The 22,377-nt window shown below is 52.8% G+C and overlaps 1 protein-coding gene across 1 annotated transcript; it reads right to left on the bottom strand.

The window, feature by feature from the left end:
- Positions 1-2,229: 2,229 nt before the first annotated feature.
- On the bottom strand, positions 2,230-4,431 carry LOC133282542 (olfactory receptor 14A16-like). Its single transcript, XM_061478550.1, has 2 exons — positions 3,406-4,431; positions 2,230-2,290 (listed from the first exon to the last, which is right to left on the bottom strand). The coding sequence occupies exons 1-2, from the start codon at positions 4,332-4,334 to the stop codon at positions 2,230-2,232; spliced, it is 990 nt and encodes a 329-aa protein (XP_061334534.1). The 5' UTR covers positions 4,335-4,431.
- Between the last annotated feature and the right edge of the window lie 17,946 nt (positions 4,432-22,377).

Below are 22,377 nucleotides of genomic sequence, written 5' to 3'. Positions count from 1 at the left end.
GCCGTGAACCTCAGGTGCTGAGAGGAGACTGAGGAAACCTCTCAAGAAGTCCAAGTCAGAAACAAAGACCCAAGAGTGTGCAGCATTAATGGGCCCCACTGAGGGCTGCTGCTGACAAAGCCTCCCCAGGGACTCGTTAAAGCAAGTAACTGCAGGCTGTGATTACAGGAGACAAAGGCAAAGTGCAGGTGTCTGATGGTGAGAAAACCCTTGGTTTGTTTGATGATGCAAAGGCCAAGCCCTGACCACAGCCCTTGGAGAAGCACAGCCTGAAATCCTGAGAATGAAAGCTCTCCTCATAGGCCTTGATGAAAGAGGCAACTGCCATAGCCCAGGGCACAGAGGCCTTTTGCTCTTTTGGGCCTTTCAGCCATGCCAGAACCCTGTCATCTCTGCTGCAGGCTGTCCTACACTGGCCCATGCCTGCACCTCTTTCCCTTCAGGCTGTTGACACCCATCTTGCTTTCCCACCTAGCTCTCACCTGGCATTTCTGTACCTTCAGTCCCATCTCTGCACCCATCGCTGTCTGTTCCTTGAAACATAAAGCCATGGGCTGAGCCAGACTGGGTCTGGGTGACCTCTTGCACCACAAGTCCACCTTTTGAGAGACATTTCTCTTTCCTAACTTTGAGTCTGAACCTTCCAAGCTGCACTTTGCAGAGGTTTCCTTCTCTTCCTGCTAGCAAGAAAACCTACATCATCTCTGCAGCCACATTTCACCTAGTTGTAGGCTGCTACTATAGTGTCAATTCAGCAGGTGGAGTGAATATCATTCAGCAAGCGGATGTAAAGGGGACTTATAGAAGAATGGGTGATGCCATCAGTATAGAGAACTAAGCACCATGGGAGAGCAGTGGGAAAAGGCAATGGTCTGGATTGAGAACTTCTTGGCAAGAGCCAAAAGGAAAGGTGGTGTCCTTGGGTGCAAGGTACCCCATGCTCTGGGGACAGGGTGCCTCATCTGGGACAGCTTCCTGCCTGTAGCACCCTCTCCGATGCACAAACCCCACACTCTGCCCGCACTCACAAGTGTCTCACAGAAGCTTTGCACTTCCCCTGCAGCAGCAACACCTCACTGCAGGAGGTTCCTGCATTCACCAGGCTCAGGGATGGATGCTGCATTCCAGGCAAGTTTGGGTAGTGCAGGAGAGGGAGACAGGAAGGTGGGCTCATGGGGCATGATGAGCAGCGTTCAGGCACCCCCAGCCGTGGGCATTCCCCATGTGCCACTTGGAGGCATGTTCCCATGAGGGGAAGTTCTCAGATAGCCTGGGCAGGGAGTGAGGGGAAAGTGCAGCCCAGCCCTGGGGAGGGCACATTCAGGCAGCTCTCTTGGGGTCTGGCACTGGAGGTGGCTGCTGGCCGTGCTCTGCTGCCCACAGCCCTTTGCTTCTCCCCGTGAGAGCTCTGTCATCTGCCCTTTGAAACCGTGCTCCCCTGCTTTCAGCACAGGACAGGTGTTTGTGGGGGTTCTTAAGATCACTTTGTGTGTGAAGGCATCATATACAAGTGTTGTAAGCAGAGGGCAAATGGGAAAGGACTGATGGACGCTGCAGCCCTCCTTGCTCTGCACTAAGCTACAAGGAGCTGAGAACTTCTCCCTGTTTCAATATTGTTCTGACTTTCTGTCATACAAAGAATGTTTTATAGCACCCCCCTCCCAAAAAAAAACAAAACAAAAAACCACCTCAGCAGTGTTATGCCAGTAAATAAATAACACAGTCCAAATGACTCTAAGGCCATGCTGAGCCTCTTGTGCAGCCAAGACTCACTTGAGTCATGAGTACAAGTAGTGAACTTTACAATGAAGTTGGATTTCATCTGTCATCCCTTGTGAACATCAGAGTTGGACAAAGCACTGCTTCAGAGCAAGGCTGACTCTCATCCAACCTGGCCTTGAACACTGCCAGGGATGGGGCAGACACAGCTTCTCTGGGCACCGTGTGCCAGTGTCCCACCACTCTCAAAGGGAACAACTTCATCTGAATGTCCAAGCTGAATCTCCCTTTTTTCAGCTTAAAGCCATTCCCCCTTGTCCTGTCACTGCACAGCCTCATAAAAAGCCCCTCTCCATATTCTTTGTAGGCCCTGCTTAGACACGGGAAGATTGCTAAGATGTCTCCCTGGAACATTCTTTTCTCTGGGCTGAAGACCAACATCTCTCAGCCTGTTTCCATTGGAGACGTGCTCCAGCCCTTAGAGCATCTTTGTGACTCTTCATAAGCCCGTCATTGTACGATCAGAAGTGAACAAGGGTTAGAAGGGACCCCAGGAGGTCTCAAGTCGAACCTGTCAGGAACAGGGTCAGATCAAGTGGTTCAAGGCTTGATTCAGGCTGAGCTGGAAATTCCCAAGGCCAGAAACTGCACAGGCTCTCTGGGTGACCTGATGCAGCCCTTGCCTGAGCCTATGGGAACAAGGTTTCCTTCTGTACTGCCTGAACCTCTCCTCTGTCACTGTCCCCTACTGCCTTTTGTCCTCCCACCAGGCACCACGGTGAGGAGCCTGGCTCTGTATTCTCCATGTGCTCCTTGCCGCTACAGGCAGCCAGTCCCCAACAGCCTTCCCTTCCCAAGATCTCAGGTCCCCATCAGCCTTCCCTTCTCCAGGCTGGACAAGCCCAGCTCCCACAGCCTCTCTCCACAGGCACTGTGATCCAGTCCCTGCCTGTCCTGAGGGCCCATTGGTAAACCCACTCCTTCTTGCCAATAGCATTCCTGAACTGGGGATCTGAAACCTGGATGGAGGATTCCAGATCATCCCTTCCCTTGTTCTCCTGCCGTGCTCCTGCTCATACAGCCCCCGATGCTGCTGTCCTCCCTTGTTGCCTCCTGTCCAGCTCCTGCCCACCCAGACCTTTCCCATGGGCTGTTCTCAGCCAGGCAGCCCCAGCCTGTGCCGTTGCAGGGCAGTTCCCTGCAGGGACCCCTGTGTTCCCTGCTCCCCTGCCCAGGACTCCCTGAGAGCTCTGCAGCCCCCCCATGCTTTCCCATCGCCCCACACCAGCACAACAGCCCCATTCAATGGGCTCCCCAAGGGCTCTTCCTGCTCCAGGCACAGAGCAGCCATCCCAGAGCTGGAGCAGCCAGAAAGCTGCTTTCATTCCCCTTCACTCCTGTCATGTGAGGACATATCACAGAGAAGAAGTTGCTGCAGGATCATTTATTTCCCTTAAATACAGTCAGAGACCAGAGTGACACAAAGTCTGTGGGTCACACAACACGAGTGGCAACTTAATTAGGAGATGAAAACTGACATTTCTATGAAGACAACATAATCACAAATTGAAATAGGAAAACAAATGTAAAGCAGGAAAGACAGACATGGCCTGTCATGACCTACACTGGAAGCCCTTTCAAGGCTAAAGCAAGCAGCGTATATCTGCTGAAACATATCTGGTCACCAGCTTCCTCACAGCATCCTTGAGCTCCTGGTTCCTCAGGCTGTAGATGAGGGGGTTCACTGCTGGAGGCACCACCGAGTACAGCACTGACACCACCAGATCCAGGGGTGGGGAGGAGATGGAGGGCGGCTTCAAGTAGGCAAAGACAGAAGTGTTGACAAAGAGGGAAAGCACGGCCAGGTGAGGGAGGCACGTGGAAAAGGCTTTGTGGCGTCCCTGCTCAGAGGGGATCCTCAGCACGGCCCTGAAGATCTGCACATAGGACCCCACAATGAAAACAAAACAGCCAACAGCAATCAGGACACCAACCACAAGAAGCCCAACTTCCCTGAGGTAGGAGTGTGAGCAGGAGAGCTTGAGGATCTGGGGGATTTCACAGAAGAACTGCTCCACAGCATTGCCTCGGCACAGGGGCAGTGAAAATGTCTTGGCTGTGTGCAGCAGAGCATTGAGAAACCCAGTGCCCCAGGCAGCTGCTGCCAGGTGGACACAAACTCTGCTGCCCAGGAGGGTCCCATAGTGCAGGGGCTTGCAGATGGCCACGTAGCGGTCGTAGGACATGACAGTGAGGAGAAAATACTCTGCTGAAATGGAAAAAAGAAAGAAAAAGAGCTGTGCAGCACAACCTGTGTAGGAGATGGCCCTGGTGTCCCAGAGGGAATTGGCCATGGATTTGGGGACAGTGGTGGAGATGCAGCCCAGGTCCAGCAGGGAGAGGTTGAGGAGGAAGAAGTACCTGGGGGTGTGGAGGCGCTGGTCGCAGGCTGTGCTGGTGATGATGAGGCCGTTGCCCAGGAGCGCAGCCAGGGAGATGCCCAGGAAGAGCCAGAAGTGGCAGAGCTGCAGCTCCCGCGTGTGTGCGAATGGCAGGAGGAGGAAGTGGGTGATGGAGCTGCCGTTGGACATCTGCTGCCTCTGGGCATGGGGCATCGTCAGAGGAGAAAAAGGCAGTGACAGGTTAGGACAGGAGGGATGTCAGATACAGAAGTTCAGTTTACACATTCACGACTGAGCACATTTTAGCAGGAGAGGAGAGGTTCAGCGTCATCGGCAGTCATGTCATTACACTGCTGAGGCTTCCTCCTAGGTACAATCAGAAGAGCATTGCATCAGGCAAAAGGCTCAGTTCTTTGCAGAACCAAGAGAGCTGCAGTGTCCATCAGTCCTCTCCCACTTGCCCTGTGCTCAAACTTGCACTGCCTGTAAGGTGCCTTCACACACAAATTGATCTTAAGAACTCCCACAAACATCTGTCCTGTGCTGAGACCAGGGGAGAACGGTTTCAAAGGGCAGATCACAGAGCTCTCATGGGGAGAAGCAAAGAGCTGTGTGCAGCAGAGCACAGGCAGCAGCCACCTCCAGTTCCAGACCCCAAGAGAGCTGCCTGAACGCACCCTCCCCAGGGCTGGGCTGCACTTTCCCTGCACTCCCTGCCCATGTCTCTGCTGCCCGGAGCTGTCCCTGCCAGGAGCTGCTGCTCTGTGCACACCTCTGCTCCCTCTCAGTGCTCCCAGAGCCCATGCCATGGGCTGTGTGCTCAGCTCTGCCCTGCACACCCCTGCCTGTGCAGGGGCTCAGGAGCAGCTCACACAAGCCCTCACAAGACTCTCGGTGCCTCCCCCAAAGCAGAGAAGTAAATTCCCAGCTCCCACTGCCCAACCTGCCCACCAAGAGGGAAAACCATCAAAGCTCAGAATCCTTCCCTATCAGGTAAATGATGCCTCAGTGTCTTTCAGAGGTACCCTCTGAAGAAGTGCTCAGAGTGACGGCAGATTGGAACAGCGTCACCCACCCAGCACTTCCCTTCCCTGCCAGGGGTTTCTCCTTTCCCCACAGCTCCCCCCGAGCTCTATGGGGAGCTCCCGGGCAGGCCGAGTGCTGACCCTGGCAGGCAGCAGAGTCCCTGCCCCTGCACACAGCCTTTGGGCTGCAGGGACCCTGCTGCAAGGGCAGCGCTGGGCACCCCTGGCTGCACACCCACATTCACACCCTGCAGCCAGCCCCGGCACAAGGGACCTGCCTTGTCCTGTCCCTGCATGGTGCAGGGGGAAGCCCTGCTCTGCAGCACGTCCTCCACCTTATCTACAGAGAGAAACTGCAGCTGCATTGCCCTGCACCCAGTGCCTTACCACAAACAGGGCTGGGAAGGTTTCTCCTTCAGAAGGTTCCTCCTCCTCCTCCTCAGCATCCTCCACTGCCAAGTGCCTTTAAGCTCCCTGTGTCTCGCAGGTCTCCCCTCAGTCCCAGCTCAGCAGCAGAGGCCCAGCCCAAGGTGGCTCTGCCTCTGCCCCCCTGGGCTCCTTCCAGGCCTCCCTGGGGCTCCAGGGAAACACCATGGGAAACAGCCTGAAGCAAGCACTGATCTTCCCTCCCTCAGCTGGGAGGCACACTGCCTTCCTGCAGTGCCAGTTCTCTGATGATACAAAGATTTAAGGCTAAATATCTTCGTTTCTTACAATCAATCAACTAATTTGAAAATGGCCCTTTGAGAACATCGAGTCCAACCATTAACTTATCTCTGGCAAGTCCACACACTGCGCATGAGAACATCTCTGGTAGGATACCCCGTTTGGATGGTCAGCAACAGCAACTGGGGCTTTAAAGTTGAATTTTACATCGTACCTTAATTTCACTAATTTATATCCTATTCTGTTTGTTGTTAAACATTCTGCTATACATTAGAGCATAGAAATCAGCTGAACAAGTTATGTTGATGCAGAAACCTGTCCATATATATAATTGTAATTAAACGACTCTCTGACGTCTCTATGAGATCTCTATGAGTAAAGCAACACCTCTATGGGTAAAGCAACCAAACATCGCCCTCAATTTATAACTGGAATTCAGCACTACTCTGTTTGTTGGCACAGTGGCAAGAGGTGAGCACACCACTCTGAGAAAGACGGACTGACTTTAGTTACGGGGTGGAATGTGCTGACTCACTTCCCCCCCATTTCCTGGAGCCCTCTGCTTCCCCAGGAGTTCCTGTTAGGCCCCAGCCTTTGCACAGTGCAAGGAGCTGGCTGCTGGCTGCTCCCTGGCTGCACCAGGAGCTCTGGTTGCCTGGCAAAGGTGGGAGCAGCACACAGAGATCAGGAAAGTTGGATACTCCCTGCTCATCCCAGGAGCTCTTTCAGGTTGATCAGTCATTCCCTAAATCCTAAACAGTTTCACAACAGGCATGGGGGACTTCTCTGGGAAACACGTTCCAGTGTCTCACCACCCTCACCGGAAAGAATTTCTTCAGAGAACACAGTTTCTGTTTCACTGCAGAGAAAGGAGGCAGGAGAGAAGGGGTGGGGAGCACACACCCCAGCCCCGACTCCTCACAGGGCAGCGAGGGGTGCTGCTCTTCACTACAGCACAGCTGGGCTGAACTGAGTCAGTGCTTACACAGAAACCTGTCCTTGTCCCTGATGAAGCTCTACAGGCCACAGGCTTCTCCACAAGTACCAGCCCAGCTGTTTTTCTCGTCATGTCTTGCACAGTGTCACAAGCTGTGGCACAAGGGGAGGCCCTTGTTGCTGTTTCTCCTGGAACACAGGGAAGTAGAAAATGAAATACTTTTTTAATAATGAAACCCATTCCAGCTACCACGGAAAATATGGAACAAGATGCTAGAGCCCTACAGGTTTTACCAGGAAGAGCAACAATTAACTAAAAATTCCCTCCTGCGCTGTTTCCTTTCCCAGCCCATAGATAGTTTCCTCAGTAACTGGCAAGTGCACATGACACAGAAGAGATCTGTGTGTCTGCTGCACCTGAAGGTGAGCAGTTGCTTTTGGTGTTAGAGCTGTAGAGTCAGATTTATCTCCAAAGCAACTCGACCAAGGAAACAGGCAGGGAATTTTCAGCTGGACCTGCAGTACGGTAAGAAAAGGCAAGGCAAGAAAAGGCAAGGCAAGGCATGGAAAGGGAAGGAAAGGCATGGTGAGGAGACGCAAGGCAAGGCAAGGCAAGGCATGACAAGGAAAAGAAAGGCATGGCAAGGCAAGATGAAGCAGGGCAAGGCCATTCCAAGCCAGGCAAGGCAATGAGAGGCGATTCAAGGCGATGCGAGGCAAGGCAAGGGAATGCAAGGAAATGCAAGGTAAGGACAGGCAAGGCAAGGCAAGGCCAGGCAAAGCCAGACCAGGGCAGGCAACGCCAGGCCAGGCATGGCAAGGCAAGGCCAGGCAAAGCCAGACCAGGGCAGGCAACGCCAGGCCAGGCATGGCAAGGCAATGCAAGGCAAATCAAGGCAAGGCAAATCAAGGCAAGACAAGGCAAGGTAAAGCAAAGGAAGGCAAGGCATGGCAAGGCATGGCAAGGCAAGGAAAGGCAAGGCAAAGCAAGGGAATGCAAGGCAAGGCAAGGCATGGCAAGGGAAAGAAAGACCTGGCGAGGTAAAATGGGGAGAAGCAAAGCAATGCAAGTCAAGGCATGGCAAGGGAAGGAAAGGCATGGCGAGGCAAGGCAACGCGAGGCGAGGCAAGGAGAGGCAAGGAGAGGCAAAGCGAGGCAAGGCAAGGAAAGGCCATTCCAGGCCAGGCAGGGTGAGGCTAATCGAGGCAAGGTGAGGCGATGTGAGGCGATGCCAGGCAAAGCAAGGCAAGATGAGGCAAGGCAAGGCAAGAGAAGGAAAGGCATTGCAAGGCATGGCAAGAAAAGGAAAAGCAAGGCAAGGGAAGGCAAAGCAAGGCGAGGCAAAGGCAGGCAAGGCAAGGGAAGGAAAGAACTGTTGTGGTTTAAAACCAGTCAGGCAGCTCGTTCACTCACTCCCCCTCTTCTTTCCTGTCCCCTACTCCCAGAGGGACGGAGAGGAGAATCCAAAAGAATGCAAGTCCCACGGGTTGAGATACGAACAGTTTAGTAACTAAGGTCTAACACACATCACTACTGCTACCACCAATAATAATAATGATAAAGGAAATAACAAGGGAAGAGAATACAATATCTCACCACCAGCCGACTGATAACTCAACCCCCCCAGCCCGACCAAGCACCGGCCAATACCTAGTCCAACCCGGCAGTCCTCTAGCCCTTCCGGGTAACTCCCTGTTACATCCGGGGCATGACATGATGTGGCTTGGAATGCTTCTTTGGTCAGTTTGGGTCAGGTGTCCTGGCTCAGACTCCTCCCGGATTCCCCTCCTCCCTCACAGAGCACGAGGCTCAGAAAGTCCTTCGTCAGACCAAAACATTTGTGCAGAAACTAAAATAATTGGTGTTATCAGCTCTGTTCCCAGGCCAAAAGTCCAAACCACCGCGCTGCACGAGCTACTAAGAAGGAAAAAAAATGACTGGTACTGCTAAACCCAGGACACTTGCCAATGACCTTTCTAAGAGTCCCCTAAGACCCCTCTATGACCCCTCAAGGAGTCCTCTATGACTCCTAAGACTCCTCAATGATGCCCCTATGACTCCTCTATGATGCCCCTATGATGCCTCTATGATTCCTCTATGACTCCACTATGACTCTAAGTCACCTCTATGACTGTAAGACTCTTCTATGTCTAAATTCTCCATGACTCACTCCCCTACAATTCCTCTAAGACTCCCCTATGACTCCTAGATGACTCTACTATGATTCATCTATGACTCCTCTGACTCCTCTATGAATCTATGACACTATGACTCCTCTAAGACTCCTCTAAGACTCCACTATTATTCTCTATGACTCCTCTATTATTCCAGTATGACTCCCCTATGACTCTTCTTTGACTCCACGATGACTCCTGTATGAGTCCTGCATGAGTCCTCGATGACTCCTCTATGTCTCCTCTATGAACCTATGACACTATGACACCTCTAAGAGACCTCTATGACTCCACTAAGACGCCTCTATGACCCCCTATGACTCCACTATGACTCCTCTATGACCCCTCTAAGACGCTTCTGTGACCCCCTATGACTCCACTATGACCCCATTACGACCCCTCTATGACCGCTCTATGACTCCACTATGACTCCACTATGACCCCTCTATGACCCATCTGTGACTCTTCTATCAATCCTCTATGATGCCACTATGACTCATCTATGACTACTCTACGACTCTTCCATGTCTCCTCTACGACACCTCTACGAGTCCTCTCCGATTCCTCCACGACTCCTCTACAACTCCTCTACAATTCTTCTATGATTTCTCTATGACTCCCCTTTGACACCACTATGACTCCACTATAACTCCTTTATGACTTCTGTATGAGTCCTTGATGACTCCTCTATGGCTTCTCTATCAATCTATGACACTATGACTCCACTATGACACCTCTATTACTCCTCTATGACTACTCTCTGACTCCTCTATGACACCTCTATCACTCATCTATGACTCCTCTATGACTCCTCCACGACTCCTCTATGACTCCTCTGTGACTCCTCTATGACTCCACTATGAGTGATCTATGATTCCACTATGACTCCTCTATGACACCTCTAAGAATATACGACACTATGTCTCCTACATGACTCCACTACGACTCTTTTATGACTTCTCTATTTCTCCTCTATGACTCCACTATGACTCCTCAATGACTCCTCTTTGGCTCTATTATACTATGACTACTACATGACTCCTACATTACTCCACAATGACTTCTATATGACTCCTCTATGACTCCTCTGTGACTCCTACATGACTCCACTATGACTTGTCTATGACTCCTCTATGATTCCACTGAGTCCTCTATGACTCTTCTATGAATCTATGACACCATGTCCCCTATATGACTCCACTATGACTCTATCATGATTCTCTATTACTCCTCTATGACTTCACTATGACCCCTCTATGACTCATCTATGACTCCTCTATGACTCCTCTATGACTGTTTTTGACTCTTCTATGACTCCTCTATGATTCCTGCATGATTCCTCTATAACTCTATGATGCTAAGACTCCTCTATCACTTCTCTATGACTCCTCCATGAATCCCCTATGCCTTCTCTATGATCCCTCAAAGGGGGCCAGAAGTGATGAAGATTGTTGGAAGAAGTAAACGAACCTCAGAGACCACCCCCACAATTCTGTACGCATGCGGGGAACTCTCTGGAAAATGATGTAATCCATATGCAGCCTTATGAATATGTATGTATGCCCAGGGACTATGAAAGGACGGCTTGTGTGGCAATTGAGAGACACACGTTAGGAGGAGCTATCCACCTGTGTCTCCTGGCGCCGCAAGAAAGAATACCTGCTTGTCAGCTTGAAAACTTTGTTGGTGAGTTTGCTCCTGGAGTTTTCTCTGAGATCACCTTGCACACGCAGAGCCGTGCACTGCAGCAGCAGCGTCTCTCTGGCCTCCTGCTGCCGCTGCGGTGTTGTCGACCTGGTCTGCCCTCACGTGGGGGCCCAGCGCCCAACATTCCTGACTCATGGTGGCACTGCTGGCTCTGCCGGGTACTGGGGCAGGAGAAGGGCCCTGGCTGATGCTGCTCCTTGTGGAGTCGTAGTGGCTGCGGAGGTGACAGCCCCGGAGCAGGCACCTGCATCTCCTGGCGCCTAGGATGTCCCTGGTGGCTCCTCAACTGTTGGAGCTGGCTCTGCTGACACAAGTGCTTCACCCTCCTCTTTGTCCACCCACCCAGGCTGCAATGGCTTCCCTTGGGTACAGCAGCCTTGAGGGAGACCGTGCCAAGAGCTGTGCTGAAGCTGAGGGAAACCACATCCACTCTTTGCCTCCTCACGCACAACTGCAGGCTCTCAGCTTGGCCAGGCAGCAGTTACCCTTCGGACGGCTTTTAGGTGCCCAGAGGTGTCACCCAAGAGGACTCTGATGCTGGCACACGCCTCACCAAAGGCAGCTTGTACAGCCTGGGCTCCCCTGGGTTGTCCTTGGCACCTTTATCAAAGGTAACTGCAACATGTCCTTGTCCTCCCTCCCAAGAGACCTCTGCCAATCCAATGACCTTTCACAACGGGGATCCCAAAGGAATGCCGATCTTCCCCTGTAACTGCACTGCCACTGTCCTGCCTGTTACACCGCGTCCTTCATTCCTCTCATCTTTCGTAGATTTTCCCCTGTCCAGGACACAGTCACCAGCTCTGAAGCCCTCTTCTCAGCAGGCTGTCCAGACAAAGGCCCTGTCCATCACTCTCCACTTGTCCCCTCCCCTCACTCTTTCTTCATTCAGAATCCTGTCCCCTAAGCTGCTGCTTTGAGCTTCAGGCAGGAAAGGCTTACAAGTGTTTCTACGGTCTAATTGTCTCCTTGGAGAGCTCTTTAATCATGTTCACAGCTACCTCTTTCTATCTACCTGTATCTCTACAACATTCCTCATGAGATTGTCCCTGTGTAGGACCGGGGCCCCGATGAGAGCAATGTTGGGTGTGGAGGTGAGGAGCGAGGTGCTCAGTGCAGTGCTGGACCTTAAGGGCTGCTTTTCCTGCCTGTGCAGGCCTCTGGAAGAGACACTTGGGATCAGTGGCAGTGGAATAAAATTTCTAAACTGAAAAGTGATAAAATAAACCCTTTCAAATAACTTCTATCAGATGCCCTTTGTAATCTTCCTGCACTCGGAAACCTCCCCAGTTCCCTGGAAGACAATCTGGAAGACTTGACAAAAACTTCACGGTGAGACAAGGCTCATCAGGGTTTAATGAGTCCCATGGTGTATTTGGGCTGAGTCCGTGAACCTCAGGGGCTGAGAGGAGACTGAGGAAACCTCTCAAGAAGTCCAAGTCAGAAACAAAGCCCCAAGTCCCTTCAGCATTAATGAGCCTCACTGAGGGCTGATGCTGACAAAGCCTCCCCAGGGACTCGTTAAAGCAAGTAACTGCAGGCTGTGATTACAGGAGACAAAGGCAAAGTGCAGGTGTCTGATGGTGAGAAAACCCTTGGTTTGTTTGATGATGCAGAAAGGCCAAGCCCTGACCACAGCCCTTGGAGAAGCAGAGGCTGAAATCCTGAGAATGAAAGCTCTCCTCATAGGTCTTGATGAAAGAGGCGACTGCCATAGCCCAGGGCACAGAGGCCTTTTGTTCTTTCGGGCCTATCAGCCATGCCAGAACCCTGTCATCTCTGCTGCAGGCTGTCCTACACTGGCCCATGCCTGCACCTCTTTCCCTTCAGGCTGTTGACACCCATCTTGCTTTCCCACCTAGCTCTCACCTGGCATTTCTGTACCTTCAGTCCCATCTCTGCACCCATGGCTGTCTGTTCCTTGAAACACAAAGCCATGGGCTGAGCCAGACTCCCTCTGGGTGACCTCTTGCACCACAAGTCCACCTTTTGAGAGACATTTCTCTTTCCTAACTTTGAGTCTGAACCTTCCAAGCTGCACTTTGCAGACATTTCCTTCTCTTCCTGCTAGCAAGAAAAACTACATCATCTCTGAAGCCACATTTCACCTAGTTGTAGGCTGCTACTATAGTGTCAATTCAGCAGGTGGAGTGAATATCCCTCAGCAAGCTGATCTAAAGGGGGCTTATAGAAAAATGTGTGATGCCATCAGTATAGAGAACTAAGCACCATGGGAGTGCAGTGGGAAAAGGCAATGGTCTGGATTGAGAACTTGTTGGCAAGAGCCAAAAGGAAAGGTGGTGTCCTTGGGTGCAAGGTACCCCATGCTCTGGGGACAGGGCACCTCATCTGGGAAAGCTTCCTGCCTGTAGCACCCTCTCTGCTGCACACACCCCGCTCTCTGCCCGCACTCTCAAGTGTCTCACAGAAGCTTTGCACTTCCCCTGCAGCAGCAACACCTCACTGCAGGAGGTTCCTGCATTCCCCAGGCTCAGGGATGGATCCTGCATTCCAGGCAAGTTTGGGTAGTGCAGGAGAGGGAGACAGGAAGGTGGGCTCATGGGGCATGATGAGCAGCGTTCAGGCACCCCCAGCCGTGGGCATTCCCCATGTGCCACTTGGAGGCATGTTCCCATGAGGGAAAGTTCTCAGATAGCCTGGGCAGGGAGTGGGGGGAAAGTGCAGCCCAGCCCGGGGAAGGGTGCGTTCAGGCAGCTCTCCTGGGGTCTGGCACTGGAAGTGGCTGCTGGCCATGCTCTGCTGTACGGAGTCCTCTGCTTCTGCCCATGAGAGCTCTGTGACCTGCCCTTTGAAACTGTGCTGCCCTGCTCTCCACACAGGACAGATGTTTGTGGGGGTTCTTACGATCAGTTTGTGTGTGAAGGCATCTTACAGGCAGTGCAAGTTTGAGCACAGGGGAAATGGGAAAGGACTGATGGATGCTGCAGCTCCCCTGGCTCTGCACTAAGCTTCAAAGAGCTGAGAATTTCTCCCTGTTTCAGTACTCTTCTGATTTTCTTTCAAAGAAACAATGTTTTATACCCCCCAAACCAACCTCAGCAATATTATGCCACAAATAAATAACACAGACAAAATGATTCTAAGGCCATGCTGAGCTTCAGTTGTGCAGCCCACATGCATCTGAATCATGAGTACATGTAGAAAACTTTACAACCAAGTTGGATTTCATCTGAAATCCCTTGTGAAAATCAGAGCTTGAGAAATCACTGCTTCAGAGCAAAGCTGACTCCCATCCAATCCTGCCTTGAACACTGCCAGGGATGGGGCAGCCACAGCTTCTCTGGGCACCCTGTGCCAGTGTCCCACCACTCTCAAAGGGAACAACTTCCTCCTAATGTCAAGCTAAATCTCCCTTTTTTTTTCAGCTTAAAGCCATTCCCCTTGTCCTGTCACTGCACAGCCTCATAAAAAGCCCCTCTCCAGATTCTTTGTAGGCCCTGCTTAGACACGGGAAGATTGCTAAGATGTCTCCCTGGAACCTTCTCTTCTCCGGGCTGAAGACCAACATCTCTAAGCCTGTCATCATGGGAGACATGCTCCAGCCCTCAGGGCATCTTTGTGATAATTCATAAGCCCATCATTGAAGGATCATAAGAGAAGAGAGGTTGGAAGGGACTCCAGGAGGTCTCAAGTCTAAGCTGTCAGGACCAGAGTCAGAGCAAGTGGTTCCAGGCTTGATTCAGTGTAAGCTGAAATCCCCAAGGCCAGAGACTGCACAGCCTCTCTGGGTGACCTGATGCAGCACTTGCCTGAGCCGATGGGAACAAGGTTTCCTTCTGTCCTGCCTGAACCTCTCCTCTGTCACTGTCCCCCACTGCCTTTTGTCCTCCCACGAGGCACCATTGTGAGGAGCCTGGCTCTGTATTCTCCATGTCCTCCTTTCCACTACAGGCAGCCAGTCCCCAACAGCCTTCCCTTCTCAAGATCTCAGGTCTCCATGAGCCTTCCCTTCTCCAGGCTGGAGAAGCCCAGCACCCCAGACTCTCCCCACAGGCACCATGCTCCAGTATCTCCTGATCTGAGGGCTCATTACTAAACCCACTCCTGAACTGGGGATGTGAAGCCTGGATGGAGGATTCCAGATCATCCCTTCCCTTGTTCTCCTGCCATGCTCCTGCTCATACAGCCCACGATGCTGCTGTCCTCCCTTGCTGCCAGGGCACACGCTGCCCCCTTTCCGGCTCCTGCCCACCCAAACCTTTCCCATGGGCTGTTCTCAGCCAGGCAGCCCCAGCCTGTGCCATTGCAGGGCAGACCCCTGCAGGGACCCCTGTGTCCCCTGCTCCGCTGCCCAGGACACCCTGAGAGCTCTGCAGCCCCCCCCATGCCTTCCCATCTCCCCACACCAGCACAACAGCCCCGGCCCCTGGGCTCCCCAAGAGCTCTTCCTGCTCCATCAGCAAGGGAAGGCAATGCAAGGCTAGGGAAGGCAAGGCAACACAAGGCAAGAAATGGCAAGGCAAGACAAGGCAAGGCAACTCATGGCAAGGCAAGGCGACTCAACGTAAGGCAAGGCAAGGCAAGGCCATGACAGGCCAGGCCAGGCAAGGCAAGGCAAGGCCATAACAGGCCAGGCCAGGCCAGGCAAGGCAAGGAAATGCAAGGAAAGGCAAGGCAATGCAAGGCCAGGCAAGGCAATGCTAGGCAAGGAAAGGCATGTCCAGGCCAGGCTAGGCCAGGAAAGGCCAGGCAAGTCAAGGCAAGGCAAGGGAAGGACAGGACAGGCCATGCCAGGCAAGGCAAGGCAAGGCTAGGCAAACAAGGGAAGGCATAGTAAGGGAATGGAAGACACGGCAAGACAAGTCAAGGCAAGGAAAAGCAAGGCATGGCAAAGGAAGGAATAGCATGGCGAGGCGATGCAAGGCAATGGAAGGGAAGGCAAGGCAAAACATGGCAAGAGAAGGAAAGTCATGGCGAGGTGAGGAGAGGAGAGGAGATGCGAGCTGAGGCAATGGAAGGCAAGGCATGGCAAGTCAAGGGAAGGAAATTCATGGTGAGTTGAGGTGAGGCGAGGCAAAGTCAGGGCAACAGAAATAAAGACATAGTGAGGCGAGGCAAGGCAAGGGAAGGAAAGGAAAGGGAAGGAAAGGAAAGGAAAGGAAAGGCAAGGCAAGACAAGGCAAGGCAAGAAATGGCAAAGCAAAGCATGTCCAGGCCAGGCTAGGCCGGGAAAGGCCAGGCAAGTCAAGGCAAGGCAAGGGAACGACAGGCCAGGCCATGCCAGGCAAGGCAAGGCAAGGCATGGCAAGGGAAGGGAAGACACGGCAAGACAAGTCAAGGCAAGGAAAGGCAAGGCATGGCAAAGGAAGGAATGGCATGGCAAGGCGATGCGAGGCAATGAAAGGCAAGGCAAGGCAAAACACGGCAAGGGAAGGAAAGTCATGGCAAGGTGAGGAGAGGCAAGGCTACACAAGGCAAGGCAATGCAAGGCAAGGTATGGCAAGGCAAGGGAAAGAAATTCATGGTGAGTCGAGGTGAGGCGAGGCAAGGCAGGGCAACAGAAATAAAGACAGAGTGAGGTGAAGCGAGGCAATGCAAGGCAATGCATGGCAAGGCAAGGGAAGGAAATTCATGGTGAGGCGAGGTGAGGCAAGACAAGGCAGGGCAACAGAAATAAAGACAGAGTGAGGCGAGGCAAGGCGAGGCAAGGCAAGGAAAGGCAAGGAAAGGAAAGGAAAGGCGACGCAAGGAAAGGGAAGGCATGGTGAGGCGAGGGGAGGCAAGGCAAGGCAAGGCGAGGTGAGGCAAGGCAATGCAAGGCAAGGCAAGGTAAGGCAAGGCAAGGCCATTAAAGGCCAGGAAAGGCGAGGAGAGGTGAGGCAAGGGAAGGGAAGGAAAGAAAAGGCAAAGCAAGACCCAAACCTGACTCTGCTTAACTTTTGAGATCAGACAAAATGGTGGTGGGTAAAACACACTCTGTGTGTGTGCCAACATGTGTTGCCTGGCCTGGACTGGCCTAGCCTGTCCTTGCCTGGTCTTGCCTTGCATTGACCTAACTTGCCTAGCCTTTCCTGGCATGGCTTGGCCTGGCCTTTCTTTGCCTTGCATTGAATTGCCTTGCCATACCTTCCGTTGCTTGACTGTCCTGGCCTAGCCTGACCTTGCCCTGCTTGATGTGGTCTGTCCTAGCCTTGCAGGGCTTTTCTTGCCTTGCCTTGCCCTTCCTGGGCTGGCCTGGCCTTGACTTGCCTTGCTTTGCCTTGCCTTGCCTTACCTTGCCTTACCATGCCTGGCCTTGCCTGGCATTGCCTTGCCTTGCCTTGCCTTGCACTGCCTTACCTTGCCTTGCCTTGCCTTCCCTTCCCTTGCCTTGCCTTCCATTGCCATGCCTTGCCTTGCCTTTTCTTTCCTTCCCTTGCCTTGCCTCGCCTCGCCTCACCTTACCTCTTCTCGCCTTTCCTGACCTTTAATGGCCTTGCCTTGCCTTCCCTTGCCTTGCCTCCCCTTGCCTCATCATGCCTTTCCTTTCCTTTCCTTTCCTTTCCTTTCCTTTCCTTTCCTTTCCTTTCCTTTCCTTTCCTTTCCTTTCCTTTCCTTTCCTTTCCTTTCCTTTCCTTTCCTTTCCTTTCCTTTCCTTTCCTTTCCTTTCCTTTCCTTTCCTTTCCCTCCCTTCCCTTCCCTTCCCTTCCCTCTCCTTGCCTTGCCTTGCCTTGCCTTCCCTTGCCTTGCCTTGCCTTCCCTTGCCTTGCCTTGCCTTGCCTTGCCTTCCCTTGCGTTCCCTCGATATGTTTCAGCAGATATACGCTGCTTGCTTTAGCCTTGAAAGGGCTTCCAGTGTAGGTCATGACAGGCCATGTCTGTCTTTCCTGCTTTACATTTGTTTTCCTATTTCAATTTGTGATTATGTTGTCTTCATAGAAATGTCAGTTTTCATCTCCTAATTAAGTTGCCACTCGTGTTGTGTGACCCACAGACTTTGTGTCACTCTGGTCTCTGATTGTATTTAAGGGAAATAAATGATCCTGCAGCAACTTCTCTGTGATATGTCCTCACATGGCAAGAATGAAGGGGAATGAAAGCAGCTTTCTGGCTGCACCAGCTCTGGGATGGCTGCTCTGTGCCTGGAGCAGGAAGAGCTCTTGGGGAGCCCAAGGGCCGGGGCTGTTGTGCTGGTGTGGGGAGATGGGATGGCATGGGGGGGCTGCAGAGTTCTCAGGGTGTCCTGGGCAGGAGAGCAGGGGACACGGGGGGGGGGGCTATAAAACATTCTTTGTATGACAGAAAATGAGAACAATATTGAAACAGGGATTTCTCAGCTCCTTGTAGCTTAGTGCAGAGCAAGGAGTGCTGCAGTGTCCATCAGTCCTTTCCCATTTGCCCTCTGCTTACACTTGTGTATGATTCCTTCACACACAAATTGATCTTAAGAACCCCCACAAACACCTGTCCTGTGCTGAAAGCAGGGGAGCACAGTTTCAAAGAGCAGATCACAGAGCTCTCATGGGCAGAAGCAAAGGGCTGTGTGCAGCAGATCATGGCCAGCAGTCACCTCCAGACTGGCAGACCCCAAGAGAGCTGCCTGAACGCACCCTCCCCAGGGCTGGGCTGCACTTTCCCCCCCCCTCCCTGCCCATGTCTCTGCTGCCTGGAGCTGTCCCTGCCAGGAGCTTCTGCTCTGTGCCCAGCTCTGCTCCCTCTCAGTGCTCCCAGAGCCCATGCCATGGGCTGTGTGCTCAGCTCTGCCCTGCACACCCCTCCCGGCAGCACGGCTCTGCCCAGGGCCATCTCTGCCTCTGCAGGAACCTCACCCCTGGCACTCAATGCATCCATCAACGGTGAATGGAGAAACATGGTCAGCCCCTGAGGAAAGCCTTGAGAGCTTCTTTACTCTTCAGTTAGTTACTGGTGGCAATGAGCCTTGCCTTGCCTCGCCTCACTATGTCTTTATTTCTGTTGCCCTGACTTTGCCTCGCCTCACCTCAACTCACCATGAATTTCCTTCCCTTGACTTGCCATGCCTTGCCTTCCATTGCCTCAGCTCGCATCTCCTCGCCTCTCCTCACCTCGCCATGACTTTCCTTCTCTTGCCATGTTTTGCCTTGCCTTCCCTTCCATTGCCTTGCATCGCCTCGCCATGCTATTCCTTCCTTTGCCATGCCTTGCTTTTCCTTGCCTTGACTTGTCTTGCCGTGTCTTCCATTCCCTTACTATGCCTTCCCTTGTTTGCCTAGCCTTGCCTTGCCTTGCCTGGCCTTGCCTTGCCTTGCCTTGCCTGGCATGGCCTGTCCTGTCCTTCCCTTGCCTTGCCTTGACTTGCCTGGCCTTTCCTGGCCTAGCCTGGCCTGGACATGCCTTTCCTTGCCTAGCATTGCCTTGCCTGGCCTTGCATTGCCTTGCCTTTCCTTGCATTTCCTTGCCTTGCCTGGCCTGGCCTGGCCTGTTATGGCCTTGCCTTGCCTTGCCTGGCCTGGCCTGTCATGGCCTTGCCTTGCCTTGCCTTGCCTTACGTTGAGTCGCCTTGCCTTGCCATGAGTTGCCTTGCCTTGTCTTGCCTTGCCATTTCTTGCCTTGTGTTGCCTTGCCTTCCCTAGCCTTGCATTGCCTTCCCTTGCTGATGGAGCAGGAAGAGCTCTTGGGGAGCCCAGGGGCCGGGGCTGTTGTGCTGGTGTGGGGAGATGGGAAGGCATGGGGGGGGCTGCAGAGCTCTCAGGGTGTCCTGGGCAGTGGAGCAGGGGACACAGGGGTCCCTGCAATGGACTGCCCTGCAATGGCACAGGCTGGGGCTGCCTGGCTGAGAACAGCCCATGGGAAAGGTTTGGGTGGGCAGGAGCCGGAAAGGGGGCAGCGTGTGCCCTGGCAGCAAGGGAGGACAGCAGCATCGTGGGCTGTATGAGCAGGAGCATGGCAGGAGAACAAGGGAAGGGATGATCTGGAATCCTCCATCCAGGCTTCACATCCCCAGTTCAGGAGTGGGTTTAGTAATGAGCCCTCAGATCAGGAGATACTGGAGCATGGTGCCTGTGGGGAGAGTCTGGGGTGCTGGGCTTCTCCAGCCTGGAGAAGGGAAGGCTCATGGAGACCTGAGATCTTGAGAAGGGAAGGCTGTTGGGGACTGGCTGCCTGTAGTGGAAAGGAGGACATGGAGAATACAGAGCCAGGCTCCTCACAATGGTGCCTCGTGGGAGGACAAAAGGCAGTGGGGGACAGTGACAGAGGAGAGGTTCAGGCAGGACAGAAGGAAACCTTGTTCCCATCGGCTCAGGCAAGTGCTGCATCAGGTCACCCAGAGAGGCTGTGCAGTCTCTGGCCTTGGGGATTTCAGCTTACACTGAATCAAGCCTGGAACCACTTGCTCTGACTCTGGTCCTGACAGCTTAGACTTGAGACCTCCTGGAGTCCCTTCCAACCTCTCTTCTCTTATGATCCTTCAATGATGGGCTTATGAATTATCACAAAGATGCCCTGAGGGCTGGAGCATGTCTCCCATGATGACAGGCTTAGAGATGTTGGTCTTCAGCCCGGAGAAGAGAAGGTTCCAGGGAGACATCTTAGCAATCTTCCCGTGTCTAAGCAGGGCCTACAAAGAATCTGGAGAGGGGCTTTTTATGAGGCTGTGCAGTGACAGGACAAGGGGAATGGCTTTAAGCTGAAAAAAAAAGGGAGATTTAGCTTGACATTAGGAGGAAGTTGTTCCCTTTGAGAGTGGTGGGACACTGGCACAGGGTGCCCAGAGAAGCTGTGGCTGCCCCATCCCTGGCAGTGTTCAAGGCAGGATTGGATGGGAGTCAGCTTTGCTCTGAAGCAGTGATTTCTCAAGCTCTGATTTTCACAAGGGATTTCAGATGAAATCCAACTTGGTTGTAAAGTTTTCTACATGTACTCATGATTCAGATGCATGTGGGCTGCACAACTGAAGCTCAGCATGGCCTTAGAATCATTTTGTCTGTGTTATTTATTTGTGGCATAATATTGCTGAGGTTGGTTTGGGGGGTATAAAACATTGTTTCTTTGAAAGAAAATCAGAAGAGTACTGAAACAGGGAGAAATTCTCAGCTCTTTGAAGCTTAGTGCAGAGCCAGGGGAGCTGCAGCATCCATCAGTCCTTTCCCATTTCCCCTGTGCTCAAACTTGCACTGCCTGTAAGATGCCTTCACACACAAACTGATCGTAAGAACCCCCACAAACATCTGTCCTGTGTGGAGAGCAGGGCAGCACAGTTTCAAAGGGCAGGTCACAGAGCTCTCATGGGCAGAAGCAGAGGACTCCGTACAGCAGAGCATGGCCAGCAGCCACTTCCAGTGCCAGACCCCAGGAGAGCTGCCTGAACGCACCCTTCCCCGGGCTGGGCTGCACTTTCCCCCCACTCCCTGCCCAGGCTATCTGAGAACTTTCCCTCATGGGAACATGCCTCCAAGTGGCACATGGGGAATGCCCACGGCTGGGGGTGCCTGAACGCTGCTCATCATGCCCCATGAGCCCACCTTCCTGTCTCCCTCTCCTGCACTACCCAAACTTGCCTGGAATGCAGGATCCATCCCTGAGCCTGGGGAATGCAGGAACCTCCTGCAGTGAGGTGTTGCTGCTGCAGGGGAAGTGCAAAGCTTCTGTGAGACACTTGAGAGTGCGGGCAGAGAGCGGGGTGTGTGCAGCAGAGAGGGTGCTACAGGCAGGAAGCTTTCCCAGATGAGGTGCCCTGTCCCCAGAGCATGGGGTACCTTGCACCCAAGGACACCACCTTTCCTTTTGGCTCTTGCCAACAAGTTCTCAATCCAGACCATTGCCTTTTCCCACTGCACTCCCATGGTGCTTAGTTCTCTATACTGATGGCATCACACATTTTTCTATAAGCCCCCTTTAGATCAGCTTGCTGAGGGATATTCACTCCACCTGCTGAATTGACACTATAGTAGCAGCCTACAACTAGGTGAAATGTGGCTTCAGAGATGATGTAGTTTTTCTTGCTAGCAGGAAGAGAAGGAAATGTCTGCAAAGTGCAGCTTGGAAGGTTCAGACTCAAAGTTAGGAAAGAGAAATGTCTCTCAAAAGGTGGACTTGTGGTGCAAGAGGTCACCCAGAGGGAGTCTGGCTCAGCCCATGGCTTTGTGTTTCAAGGAACAGACAGCCATGGGTGCAGAGATGGGACTGAAGGTACAGAAATGCCAGGTGAGAGCTAGGTGGGAAAGCAAGATGGGTGTCAACAGCCTGAAGGGAAAGAGGTGCAGGCATGGGCCAGTGTAGGACAGCCTGCAGCAGAGATGACAGGGTTCTGGCATGGCTGATAGGCCCGAAAGAACAAAAGGCCTCTGTGCCCTGGGCTATGGCAGTCGCCTCTTTCATCAAGACCTATGAGGAGAGCTTTCATTCTCAGGATTTCAGCCTCTGCTTCTCCAAGGGCTGTGGTCAGGGCTTGGCCTTTCTGCATCATCAAACAAACCAAGGGTTTTCTCACCATCAGACACCTGCACTTTGCCTTTGTCTCCTGTAATCACAGCCTGCAGTTACTTGCTTTAACGAGTCCCTGGGGAGGCTTTGTCAGCATCAGCCCTCAGTGAGGCTCATTAATGCTGAAGGGACTTGGGGCTTTGTTTCTGACTTGGACTTCTTGAGAGGTTTCCTCAGTCTCCTCTCAGCCCCTGAGGTTCACGGACTCAGCCCAAATACACCATGGGACTCATTAAACCCTGATGAGCCTTGTCTCACCGTGAAGTTTTTGTCAAGTCTTCCAGATTGTCTTCCAGGGAACTGGGGAGGTTTCCGAGTGCAGGAAGATTACAAAGGGCATCTGA

The sequence above is a fragment of the Pezoporus flaviventris genome, unplaced genomic scaffold (assembly GCF_033815535.1).
Source record: "Pezoporus flaviventris isolate CSIRO_AGI_PZ_B2104156 unplaced genomic scaffold, CSIRO_AGI_Pfla_v1 ptg000127l, whole genome shotgun sequence".
Classification (NCBI taxonomy): Eukaryota; Metazoa; Chordata; class Aves; order Psittaciformes; family Psittacidae; genus Pezoporus; species Pezoporus flaviventris.
This window is presented reverse-complemented; position numbering and strand designations above follow the sequence as displayed.